At 47.5% G+C, this 13,401-nt stretch overlaps 1 protein-coding gene across 2 annotated transcripts in view; it reads left to right on the plus strand.

Annotated features, from left to right (window-relative positions):
* Positions 1-13,401, plus strand: part of kcnab1b (potassium voltage-gated channel subfamily A regulatory beta subunit 1b) — a 77,014-nt gene that overhangs the window by 54,673 nt on the left and 8,940 nt on the right. For both annotated transcript variants that reach the window (XM_041842548.2, XM_041842549.2), the window contains exon 8: positions 2,853-2,939. In XM_041842548.2, coding sequence (XP_041698482.1) covers positions 2,853-2,939 — 87 coding nt within the window. The remainder of the gene's footprint in view (positions 1-2,852; positions 2,940-13,401) is intronic.

Here is a 13,401-nt window from a genome sequence, read left to right on the forward strand (position 1 = left end):
ACTCAGCACTTTCATATAGCATTAACATTCATATCAGCTTCTAACTTTCCCCCCAAAGAAGAACAGAATAATATGTTTACAAAGAGAGAGAGCGAGAGAGCGAGAGAGCGAGAGCGAGAGAGAGAGAGAGAGAGAGAGAGAGAGAGAGAGAGATTTTAGGAGGGCATTGGCAGATGTGGTTATGGTCACAATTATGTTTGTTGGTGGTTCTACTGTATTTATGGATTGACAGAGGACTGAATCCTAATTTTAAAATGCCTAACTCTTTTACATTTCTGTTTACTATTTGATGGAGTTCTTGACAAGAGTAGAGTAATTCCCAGGCTCTGAGGGTGAGACAGTATTGTTGTCAAGTTTTTAAACAGGACATGCTTTTTCCCCCTCCTTTATCCACCAATAGGACACTTTTGATTTATTCTCCTTCTATCCCCTCTCCAACCACCCAGAATAGAGGCACTTCATCGCCTGATCAGTGAGACGGAGAGAAGTACAAGTCACGTGTGTGTGAGTCACTGCAGAGCCTTAAAAGTGGCTAATCGCTAAGACAAAGGAGACAGAGAAATGTGCAAGTCATGGCAGAGCAGAGCAGAGCAGGCTCAGATTAGGCGTACGTGCGCGTGTGTGTGTATGTGTGTCCGTGCGTTTGTGTGTGTATGTGTGTGTGTGCGTGCGTGTGTGTGTAATATGTGTTCCTGGGATTACCAGGCTGGAGATGACAGGACAGGGATTAAGATGTGTGGATGGTGACAGAAGAGATAAGGACTCCCTGGGATTAACTAATCTGACTGTCACACACACTGAGGTGTACTCACACACACACACACACGCAGGTGTACACACACACACTTACACAAGTTTTAGAACACCTACTCATTCAAGGGTTTTTCTTTATTTTTTACTATTTTCTACATTGTAGAATAATAGTGAAGACATAAAAAATGACACATATGGAATCATGTAGTAACCAAAAAAGTGTTAAACAAATCAAAATATATTTTATATTTGAGATTCTTCAAATAGCCACCCTTTGCCTTGATGACAGCTTTGCACACTCTTGGCATTCTCTCAACCAGCTTCATGAGGTAGTGACCTGGAATGCATTTCAATTAACAGGTGTGCCTTGTTAAAAGTTAATTTGTGGAATTTCTTTCCTTCTTAATGCGTTTGAGCCAATCAGTTGTGTTGTGACAAGGTAAGGGGTGTATACAGAAGATAGCCCAATTTGGTAAAAGACCAAGTCCTTATTATGGCAAGAAAAGCTCAAATAATCAAACAGAAACAACAGTCCATCATTACTTTAAGACATGAAGGTCAGTCAATATGGAACATTTTAAGAACTTTTAAAGTTTCTTAAAGTGCAGTCGCAAAAACCACACTTAACCAGCATGGCTACCACAGCATTCTGCAGCGATATGCCATCCCATCTGGTTTGGGCTTAGTGGGACTATCATTTGTTTTTCAACAGACCTCCAGGCTGTGTAAGGGCTATTTTACCAAGAAGGAGAGTGATGGAGTGCTGCATCAGATGACCTGGCCTCCACAATCCAAGAATGCCAAGAGTGTGCAAAGCTGTCATCAAGGCAAAGGGTGGCTACTTTGAAGAATCTAAAATCTAAAATATATTATGAATTGTTTACTACATGATTCCATATGTGTTATTTCATAGTTTTGATGTCTTCACTATTATTCTACAATGTAGAAAATAGTAAAAAAATAAAGAAAAACCCTTGAATGAGTAGGTGTGTCCAAACTTTTGACTGGTAGTGTAGGTGTACACAAACACACACACACAAATATATATACACATAAACACACTCTTACAAACACACAGATGTACACACTCAGGTACACCCACACCTCCTTTCTTCGTCTTTCCTGTCTTCTGGTGTACCATCCTCTCTTTTCTCTCCTCCTCTCCTCTCTCCTCTCTCCACCCTTTCATCCCGGTCTCCTCTCCTCTGTCAGTGTTTATGAATGGAGCTGAGCTGACATACTGTATACAATACCTAATTCATCTCTCCCCCTCATCCCTCTCTCCTCTCCTCTCAGGATTCAAACAGCAAATCTTTAAAAGGATTTGCAGTTGCTACATACATTTTAGACTTATAAATTAATGATATGTACCCGTTGATTCTTGAAGAATATAACTTATAAATGCCTCATGAGCTTAGTACAACTGTCGTACCTCAAGCTTGTTTTACTACAATGTTTGTAAACAAAGTAAATGTAAACAAACACTAGATAGCCTCAAAGCATTTTTATATCATGGATGGTCATTGAATCCATAGCTTTGTTTATGAATTTGAGAGTGGTTACATTTCTTCAGCCCCATCCCTCAGCTTTTTATCGAAACAGGGGCGGGAAGTCGCTTTGTTATTGTTTCAACTTCTGATTGCCGATTTTATCTGACTGGATGATAATGACAGAGGAAGAAAGGTCTCCTAACTTCTCTCACCTTCTCTCACCTTCTCTGAATTTCTCTCACCTTCTCTCACTTTCTCTGACCTTCTCTCACCTTCTCTGACCTTCTCTCAACTTATCTTACATTCTCTCACATTCTCTGACCTTCTCTGACCTTCTCTGACCTTCTCTCATCTTCTCTCACCTTCTCTGAGGCTTGTGGTTTTCTGTAACTGCAGGTTTCTAACATTTGTTAACTTCTTTATAACACTCTCTCTCCCCACCACTCTCCCCCTCTCTCTCTCCCCACCACTCTCCCCCTCTCTCTCTCCCCACCACTCTCCCCCTCTCTCTCTCCCCACCACTCTCCCCCTCTCTCTCTCCCCACCACACCCCCCCTCTCTCCACCTCTCTCTCTTTCCACCCTCCCTCCTCCCTCTCTCTGTCCCCAGGTCTGAGGAGCTCCCTACAGAGGATGCAGCTGGAGTACGTGGATGTAGTGTTTGCCAACCGGCCCGACAGCAACACACCCATGGAAGGTGAGTGACCCGGTGGAAAGGGGGGCAGGGAGGGAGGGGGGCTGAGACTGGCAGGGATGGGAGTGATTGATGGTATTGTTGTTGGTTTACTTTGGCACTCATTTTGTTTTGCATGCACACACAGAAATTCACATGCACAAACACACACACACACACAAACAAACACAAATTAACACACTCACACAGGCATGCACACAGAGCATCACCCCTCTCTCTCTCTCTCTCTCTCTCTCTCTCTCTCTCTCTCTCTCTCTCTCTCTCTCTCTCTCTCTCTCTCTCTCTCTCTCTCTCTCTCTCTCTCTCTCTCTCTCTCTCTCTCTCTCTCTCTCTCTCTCTCTCTCTCTCTCTCTCTCTCTCTCACACACACACATATTGGCACAGACATAATTACAATCACAATAAAAAAGAAAAATATTCACTCAAAAGAAATCTGCACATTTACCCCAGAATAATATCATCCATGGGGATTTCACTAGGCACATAGAAATCTCTCACAATCTCATATCATTATTTGCTGCTAACAACAACTCAAGCCTCCTGTACTATATGCTGAACGAAGCTCTTGACGTTTATAGCTCAGAAAACCCCCACTAATATTGCCCAATCTACAGGAAGCCTGAGGGTTATCTCCAAAGATTAATTAAGTCACGTTAACCTGTTTCATGTGTTGGGAGGGGAGGCCAGTGTGTAGGTAGTGGGTTAACCTGTTTCATGTGTTGGGAGGGGAGGCCAGTATGTAGGTCCTGGGTTAACCTGTTTCCTGTGATTTAATCCTGTGAGTTTTATGGGTGAATCACCTCGTTTTGCTTCAACAGCTGATTAATGAGCCTGACCTTCTATATGATGATTTATGACAGCTACTTACTTTAATGTAGTGATGAATGTCACATGATGTACAACCATGATACATAATGATACATGCAGTGAATCAGTCACTGTGTTAGGACTGGAAGGCAGTGAGGCAAGCAACACTGAAGCATGCATGAGAGCATCAGCTGTTCCTGACGACTGTGTGATCACGCTCTCTGTAGCCGATGTGAGTAAGACCTTTAAACAGGTCAACATTCACAAGGTCGCAGGGCCAGACGGATACACCGAGCATGCGCTGACCAACTGGCAAGTGTCTTCACTGACATTTTCAACCAGTCCCTGACTGAGTCTGTAATACCAACATGTTTCAAGCAGACCACCATAGTCCCTGTGCCCAAGAATACTAAGGTAACCTGCCTAAATTACTACAGACCCGTAGCACTCACGTCTGAAGTGCTCTGAAAGGCTGGTCTTGGCTCACATCAACACCATTATCCCAGAAACCCTAGACCCACTCCAATTTGCATACCTCCCCAACAGATCCATAGATGATGCAATATCTATTGCACTCCACACTGCCCTTTCCCACCTGGACAAAAGGTACACCTACGTGAGAATGCTATTCATTGACTACAGCTCAGCGTTCAACACCATAGTGCCCTCAAAGCTCATCGCTAAGCTAAGGACCCTGGGACTAAACACCTCCCTCTGCAACTGGATCCTGGACTTCCTGACAGGCCTCCCCCAGGTGGTAAGGGTAGGTAACAACACATCTGCTACGCTGATCCTCAACATGGGGGCCCCTCAGGGGTGCGTGCTCAGTCCCCTCCTGTACTCCCTGTTCACCCATGACTGCATGGCCAGGCATGACTCCAACACCATCATTAAGTTTGCCAACGACACAACAGTGGTAGGCCTGATCACCGACAACGATGAGACAGCCTAAAGGGAGGAGGTCAGAGACCTGGCCTTGTGGTGCCAGGATAACAACCTCTCTCTCAATGTGATCAAGACAAAGGAGATGATTATGGACTACAGGAAAAGAAGGACCGAGCACGCCCCCATTCTCATCGACGGGGCTGTAGTGGAGCAGGTTGAGAGCTTCAAGTTCCTTGGTATCCACATCCCCAACAAACTATCATGGTCCAAACACACCAAGACAGTCGTGAAGAGGGCACAACAAAGCCTATTCCCCCTCAGGAGACTGAAAAGATTTGGCATGGGTCCTCAGATCCTCAAAAAGTTATACAGCTGCACCATCGAGAGCATCCTGACTTGTTGCATCACTGCCTGGTATGGCAACTGCTTGGCCTCCGACCGCAAGGAACTACAGAGGGTGGTGCGTACGGCCCAGTATATCACTGGGGCCAGGCTTCCTGCCATCCATGACCTCTATACCAGGCAGTGTCAGAGGAAGGCCCTAAAAATGGTCAAAGACTCCAGCCACCCTAGTCATAGACTGTTCTCTCTGCTACCGCACGGCAAGTGGTACCAGAGCGCCAAGTCTAGGTCCAAAAGGCTTCTTAACAGCTTCTACCCCCCAAGCCATAAGACTTCTGAACAGCTAATCAAATGGCTACCCAGACTATTTGCATTGTCCCCTCCCCTGCTTGTCTTTCCGTGTCTGTCTCTCAATCAGTCAATCAATCAGTCAATCAGTGAATCTATGAGTATTGTATTTGGTAGGGTAAGGGTACATCTGAAGAGACAGCATTGTTTGGTGTTGGCCGTGGGGCAAAGACAGTCTAGCGATCTTTCTTAGAACATTTCTGCCGTGGGGCACGTCTCACAGTCATAAGCTACTCTGGGTGACAGGCTCATGCTGTGTACACTAAGTATGACAGATTGGTCTGGCCCCCTGGTGAGGCTGAGGGAGAGAGAAGGATCAGTGCTTAGACAGAACAGTAGATACTGTCTATCCAATCCAAGAAAGAGAAGGGGGTTATAGAGAGATGTAGTCAATGTGGAATCCCTAGCTAGTTAGCTGTGTGACCCACTCTGTTAGAGAGAGAGAGAGAGAGAGAGACAGACAGACAGACAGACAGACAGACAGACAGACAGACAGACAGACAGACAGACAGACAGACAGACAGAGTGAGAGAGAGTAATTTAACTTGCCATGTCAATAAAGTCTATTGAATTGAAAATTGAATTGAGAGAGAGAGGGAGAGGGAGAGGGAGAGCGAGAGACAGAAAGAGAGCGAGACAAAGAGAGAGAAAGAGAGACAGAAAGACAGAAAGAGAGAGAGAGAGAGAGAGAGAGAGAGAGAGAGAGAGAGAGAGAGAGAGAGAGAGAGAGAGAGAGAGAGAGAGAGAGGTAGAGAGAGAGAGAAGAGAGAGAGAGAGAGAGAGAGAGAGAAAGAGAGAGAGAGAGAGAGAGAGAGAGAGAGAGAGAGAGAGAGAGAGAGAGAGAGAGAGAGAGAGAGAGAGAGACTACTCATGTCTCCCTGGGGACTAGCTAAGTGATGTCATTCGTAAAAAGTGTATTTTTGTTACTATCATTCTCTCCTCTCCTCCTTTCCTCCTCTCTTTCACTCTTCTATTCTTCCCTTCCAAGTTACATATACATATACAGTAGGCAGAGCGGAGTCACAGTGCAACACGCGTCATGAATACCAAACCTGCCACAATGCAATGCAGTAACTTCCTCCTTACTTTAGCACTGTCGTTTTTCTGAGCAACTGTCAATTACAGATTATAGTCTGTGGGGTTAGAGGTCAGCTACGTCACTGGAAAACCCTTGGACATACTGGCCAATAGCATGGTCCAAGTGATGAAGAACTGGACTGGACAAAGAAGTCTGCAGTGATAGATCAGACGTGGGAGAAATGTTCAGCTACTGTTGGAAGACGAATAGAAGATGCTTTGTTGTTATTAAAAACCAGTGTGTTTCAGCATTACAGCCTTCAGTAAACTATGAACTGGTAATCTAATCAAGAGCCTCCTCCACAGTAAGCTACTCCTGTAGTATGTATCGCTATGGAACTGGTAATCTAATCAACAGCCTCCTCCACAGTAAGCTTCTCCTGTAGTATGTATCGCTATGGAACTGGTAATCTAATCAACGGCCTCCTCCACAGTAAGCTACTCCTGTAGTATGTATCGCTATGGAACTGGTAATCTAATCAACGGCCTCCTCCACAGTAAGCTACTCCTGTAGTATGTATCGCTATGGAACTGGTAATCTAGAAAGAGATCAACCATATTTGTATCCACATATCTCTCTTCTTGCACTGTGGTTTAGGTGATGGAACTGTCTATCTGTATTAACAGGGCCACAAATGGAAACACAAATAGATAGAGATGAAAAGTCAGGTTGACAGGCTGACAGGCAGACAGGTTGACAGGCAGACAGTTTGACAGGTTAACAGGCAGATAGGTTGACAGGCAGACAGTTTGACAGGTTAACAGGCAGATAGGTTGACAGGCAGACAGGCTGACAGGCTGACAGGTTGAAAGTGTCACGATTCTCTAAAGCAGAACCCAGAAGCAGAACAGGACAAGGTGAGTATTTATTTACAGATACAAATGTGGAAGCAGAATAATCCAGGAGACGGAGCGGGCAGCGGAGGTGAGTTGGTGGGAGTGAATAGGCAGATCCAATGATGGCACAGAAGCCACCGACGACCAGGCAGGGGTGGGGTGAATGTTCCGGGAGAATGACTGTAGACAGAGTAAACGAAGATAAGTACACGGCAAGCAAAAAGTACAAAACTAACTCTAGTAACTTTGAGGCTGATACGCTGACACAACATACTGTTCATGGCTAACGATCCGGCAGGGAATGGATGTCAGGTCAGAGCTTATGAGGTGATGATCAGTACCAGGTGTGCAGATAGCTGATGAGATGCAGGTGCGGGTAATCAAAAGATCTCCCGCCTAGCTTCGTCGCCCGGCAACCAGACAAGGTGCGTTCAGGAACCTTCAGGAAACAGACTCCAAGACAGAAAACAGGCAACTCAGGCAGAAACAGACTCAGGAAGCGGGATTCATGACAGTACCCCCCCTCCGACGAATGCCACCGGGCGGACTACCCGGAGCGCCAGGATGGAGGCGGTAGAAGTCACGAAGGAGGTCAGCATCAAGGATCTGACGCCGAGGAATCCAACTCCTACTCCTCTCCTCAGGACCATACCTAACCCAGTCCACAAGATACTGGAAACCCTGACCCCGCCGTCTGGAATCCATGATGCGGCGCACCGTGTAGACAGGACCACCTCCGATCATCCGAGGAGGAGGAGGCAGAGGGGGCAGCAGAGGGCTGAGGAGAACAGGCTTGAGGCAGGAGACATGAAAGGTGGGATGGACTCTGAGCGTCCTAGGGAATTTGAGTCGAACCACAACAGGATGAATCACTCTCTCCACCACAAACGGACCAATGAACTTCGGTGACAGTTTCTTCGAATCAGTCCGCAGAGGAAGATCCTGTGTAGCCAACCAGACCTTATCTCCGATGGCATAAGCGGGGGCTGGAATACGGCGACGATTCGCCTGGAGCTGATACCGGTCAGAAACTCTAAGGAGGGCCTTTCTGGCCCGATGCCAAGTCCGGTGGCAACGACGAATGTGGGCCTGGACAGAGGGAACCGAGAGATCCTTCTCCTGAGAAGGAAACAAGGGAGGTTGGTAGCCGTACAAGCACTGGAAGGGAGACATCCCAGTGGCAGATGTAGGGAGAGTATTGTGGGCATACTCGACCCATGGCAACTGAGAGACCCAAGAGGTGGGGTTGGAGGAGACAAGGCAGCGCAGCATGGATTCCATCTTCTGGTTGGCTCTCTCCGCCTGACCATTAGATTGGGGGTGAAATCCAGATGTGAGACTGACTGTAGCTCCAATGGCCAAACAGAAGGATTTCCAGACAGCAGAGGTAAACTGAGGGCCACGGTCGGAAACTATGTCACTGGGCAACCAGTGGACCCTGAAAACCTCCCTAACAAGGATCTCGGACGTCTCAGAGGCAGAGGGAAGCTTGGAGATGGCCACAAAGTGGACGAACTTGCTGAATCTGTCCACAATCGTCAGAATGACCGTGTACCCATCAGAAGAGGGCAACCCAGTGACAAAGTCCAGGGCCAGATGCGACCATGGTCGCCGGGGAATAGGTAGGGGGTGAAGAAGTCCAGAGCTGGGCCGATTGGTACTCTTATTCTGCGCACAAACTGGACAGGCAGCAACAAACCTCCAGGTATCTTCTCCCATGGCAGGCCACCAAAATCGTCTGCGTAGTAACGCCTTCGTCCGAGCCACGCCAGGGTGACAAGCCATCTTGCTGGCGTGTGACCATTGGAGGACAGTAGAACGGACGGACTCAGGCACAAACAACCGACCGGGTGGACCGTTACCGGGACCGGGCTGCGTCCGAAGGGCCGCCATAACCTCCTCCTCAAATCACCACGTAACTGCTCCCACAACGAGGTTCTGGGGAAGAATCGTCTCAGTCTTGGCCCCACTCTCCTCCGTCTTGGAGAACATCCAAGGACTGGGACAGGATGGCGCCAACCCCCACATCAGACGTGTCCACTTCAACGACAAACTGACGGGCAGTGTCAGGTTGAGAGAGAATCGGGGCGATGGTGAATCGACTCTTCAAATCCAGAAATGCTCAGTCTGCCTCAGGATTCCAACAGAAGGTTCTGGTGCTAGAAGTCAGGGCAGTTAATGGAGCGGCCACACGGCTGTAATCACAGATAAATCTACGATAGAAATTTGCAAACCCCAGAAACCTCTGGAGCTGCAATCTCGTACCGGGCTGGGCCCAATCCAGAACCGCCCTAACCTTCTCTTGGTCCATCCCAATCTCTCCCCTGGAGATGATGTACCTGAGAAAGGATGTATTGTGGGCGTGGAAATCACACTTCTCTGCCTTCACAAACAGGCGGTTCTCCAACAATCGCTGCAGAACCTGCTTGACATGCTGGACGTGGCTGGAAAGCTCCTTAGAGAAGATGAGAATGTCATCCAGGTACACAAACACAAATAGACCGATCATATCTCTCAGAATGTCATTTACCATGCTCTGGAACACTGCTGGAGCATTGGTCAATCCAAACGGCATCACTTGGTACTCGAAGTGTCCCATAGGTGTGTTGAACCCAGTCAACCACTCGTCCCCCTCTCTGATCCGGACCAGATAATACGCATTGCGTAGATCCAGCTTAGTGAACACAGTAGCACCCTGTAAGGAGTCGAAAGCAGAGCTCATCAAAGGCAGGGGATACTTGTTCTTGACCGTAATATCATTCAAACCCCGATAATCAATACAATCCTTCTTACTCACAAAAAAGAAACCTGCTCCCAGGGGTGATGACGAGGGGTGATGACAAGGGACGAATGAGACCAGCAGCTAGAGACTCCTTTATGTATGTATGTTATGGGGGGGTAGAATCAATGACCTGACTGGGAACAGAATGGGAACAGGCAGTCTTAAGGCAGTTAGCATGACATTCCATGCTCCAACTAGTTACCTTGCCAGTCACCCAATCGAACGTGGGATTGTGTTCTCTCAGCCAGGGGTATCCAAGAACCAGAGGAACATGGGGAGAAGGCAGAATGAAGAAGGAGATAACCTCTGAATGATTCCCTGACAACAGCATCTTAACAGGTTCAGTCCTCATAGTGATACGTGCCAGACTACTGCCGTTCAGAGTGGTAGCTTCAATGGCTTCCGGTAATTGCTCCTTGGAAAGCCCCAGCTGTTCCACCAAGTCGGCATCCATAAAGCTGCCATCGGCACCTGAATCGATAAAAGCGTTAATCGCTAAACTCTGATTCTTGTTCATGAGGATTGCAGCAAAACGAGGTCTGACAGGGCTATTGAGAGGTTGAAACTGGCTCGCTAAAAGTCCTCGCAAATTTAGCGAGCCGGGCAGTTTAACGGGCGCTGGGGACAAGCGGAGATGTAATTTCCCGAGTTACCACAGTAGAGGCAGCTGTTGGTCTCACGTCTACGTTGGCGCTCCTCCTTGGTTAACCCGTGCAGCCCCACTTGCATGGTTTCAGGATCTGGAGGCAGGACCCCTCCACTAATCCCGTGAGGTGAATAATGATCGACTCGTTCTGGTCCACTTCCTGACCCGAATGGTAACCGAGTAGCTGATTGATTGGATGGGCCCCATTGCTTCTCCCTCCTTCTCTCTCGGACTCTGTTATCCACCCGAATAGATAATGCTACCAAACTCTCCAGGTCACTAGGCTCAGGATAAGAGATCAACTCATCCTTGAGTTGCTCCGACAACCCCTGATAAAAAAAACGCTTGTAGTGACTCCTCATTCCACCCACTCTCCACAGCCAATGTCCTGAATTCGATAACAAAGTCGGCAACACTGCGAGCTCCTTGGCGAAGAGAAAACAAACGCTTAGCTGCATCCTTACCTCGGACTGGATGGTCAAACAGCTTCCTCATCTCTGCCGTGAACTCCTGGTATGACGCCATGCAGGTGTCCTGTCGTTCCCATACGGCTGAAGCCCACTCCAGAGCTCTACTACGCAGAAGTTCAATAACAAAAGCTATCCTAGCCTTGTCTGTGGCGTAAGAGTGGGGCTGCAGATCAAACACTAATCCACACTGCATAAGAAATGAACGGCATCTTCCCAAATCCCCTTCGTACTTATCTGGCGTCGGAACCTTGAGCACACGGAAGGGAACAGCTCCAGAAGCAGCAGGCGAGAGGGGTGAAACAGGTGGTGGATTCTCCGCCGGCAAACTGAGCTGAGCCTGGATACTCGTCAGACTGGCAGAAAAGTTCCGAACCGACAACGCTATCTCCTGTAGCGCCGTGCTGTGTTGTCCCAACATCTTCTCCTGATGGGTAATGGCATGGCGAACAGAGTCCAGGTCCGCTGGGTTCATCCTTGGCCGGATCGTTCTGTCACGATTCTCTAAAGCAGAAGCCAGAAGCAGAACAGGACAAGGTGAGTATTTATTTACAGATACAAATGTGGAAGCAGAATAATCCAGGAGACGGAGCGGGCAGCGGAGGTGAGTTGGTGGGAGTGAATAGGCAGATCCAATGATGGCACAGAAGCCACCGATGACCAGGCAGGGGTGGGGTGAATGTTCCGGGAGAATGACTGTAGACAGAGTAAACGAAGGTAAGTACACGGCAAGCAAAAAGTACAAAACAACAAAACTAACTCTAGTAACTTTGAGGCTGATACGCTGACACAACCTACTGTTCATGGCTAACGATCCGGCAGGGAATGGATGTTAGGTCAGAGCTTATGAAGAGGTGATGATCAGGACGAGGTGTGCAGATAGCTGATGAGATGCAGGTGCGGGTAATCGAGAGATCTCCCGCCTAGCTTCGTCGCCCGGCAACCAGACAGGGTGCGTTCAGGAACCTTTAGGAAACAGACTCCAAGACAGAAAACAGGCAACTCAGGCAGAAACAGACTCAGGAAGCGGGATTCATGACAGAAAGTCTGACAGGCTGACATGCTGACAGGTTGACTCATAAAGAGAAGCATAAACAGGGTTTCTATCCATCCCTCTATCCCTCCATCCCTCCGTCCCTCCCTCCCTACCGCAGCAGTACAAATAAAACCATAGTTTCAGTCCTCTAAACATATCCAATTCATTCACAACCCTCTGTGTATGGAGCCTCCTTATCTATATTCCTGTTTCTGTCTGCCCTGTCTTAGTCATTCAGAGAGCGAGAGAGAGAAAGAGAAAGAGAAAGAGAGAGAGAGAGAGAGAGAGAGAGAGAGAGAGAGAGAGAGAGAGAGAGAGAGAGAGAGAGAGAGAGAGAGAGAGAGAGAGAGAGAGAGAGAGACCCAATCCACAAAAGTGGAGACAAATTTGACCCCAATAACTACCGTGGGATATGCGTCAACAGCAACCTTGGGAAAATCCTCTGCATTATCATTAACAGCAGACTAGTTCATTTCCTCAGTGAAAACAATGTACTGAGCAAATGTCAAATTGGGTTTTTACCAAATTACTGTACGACAGACCACGTATTCACCCTGCACACCCTAATTGACAAACAAACAAACCAAAACAAAGGCAAAGTCTTCTCATGCTTTGTTGATTTCAAAAAAGCTTTTGACTCAATTTGGCATAAGGGTCTGCTATACAAATTGATGGAAAGTGGGGTTGGGGGAAAAACATACGACATTATAAAATCCATGTACACAAACAACAAGTGTGCGGTTAAAATTGGCAAAAAACACACACATTTCTTTCCACAGGGCCGTGGGGTGAGACAGGGATGCAGTTTAAGCCCCACCCTCTTCAACATATATATCAACGAATTGGCGAGGGCACTAGAACAGTCTGCAGCACCCGGCCTCACCCTACTAGAATCTGAAGTCAAATGTCTACTGTTTGCTGATGATCTGGTGCTTTTGTCACCAACCAAGGAGGGCCTACAGCAGCACCTAGATCTTCTGCACAGACTCTGTCAGACCTGGGCCCTGACAGTAAATCTCAGTAAGACAAAAATAATGGTGTTCCAAAAAAGGTCCAGTTGCCAGGACCACAAATACAAATTCCATCTAGACACCGTTGCCCTAGAGCACACAAAAAACGATACATACCTCGGCCTAAACATCAGCGCCACAGGTAACTTCCACAAAGCTGTGAACGATCTGAGAGACAAGGCAAGAAGGGCCTTCTATGCCATCAAAAGGAACAAAAAATGTGACATA

The sequence above is a fragment of the Coregonus clupeaformis genome, chromosome 21 (assembly GCF_020615455.1).
Source record: "Coregonus clupeaformis isolate EN_2021a chromosome 21, ASM2061545v1, whole genome shotgun sequence".
In the NCBI taxonomy this organism is placed as follows: Eukaryota; Metazoa; Chordata; class Actinopteri; order Salmoniformes; family Salmonidae; genus Coregonus; species Coregonus clupeaformis.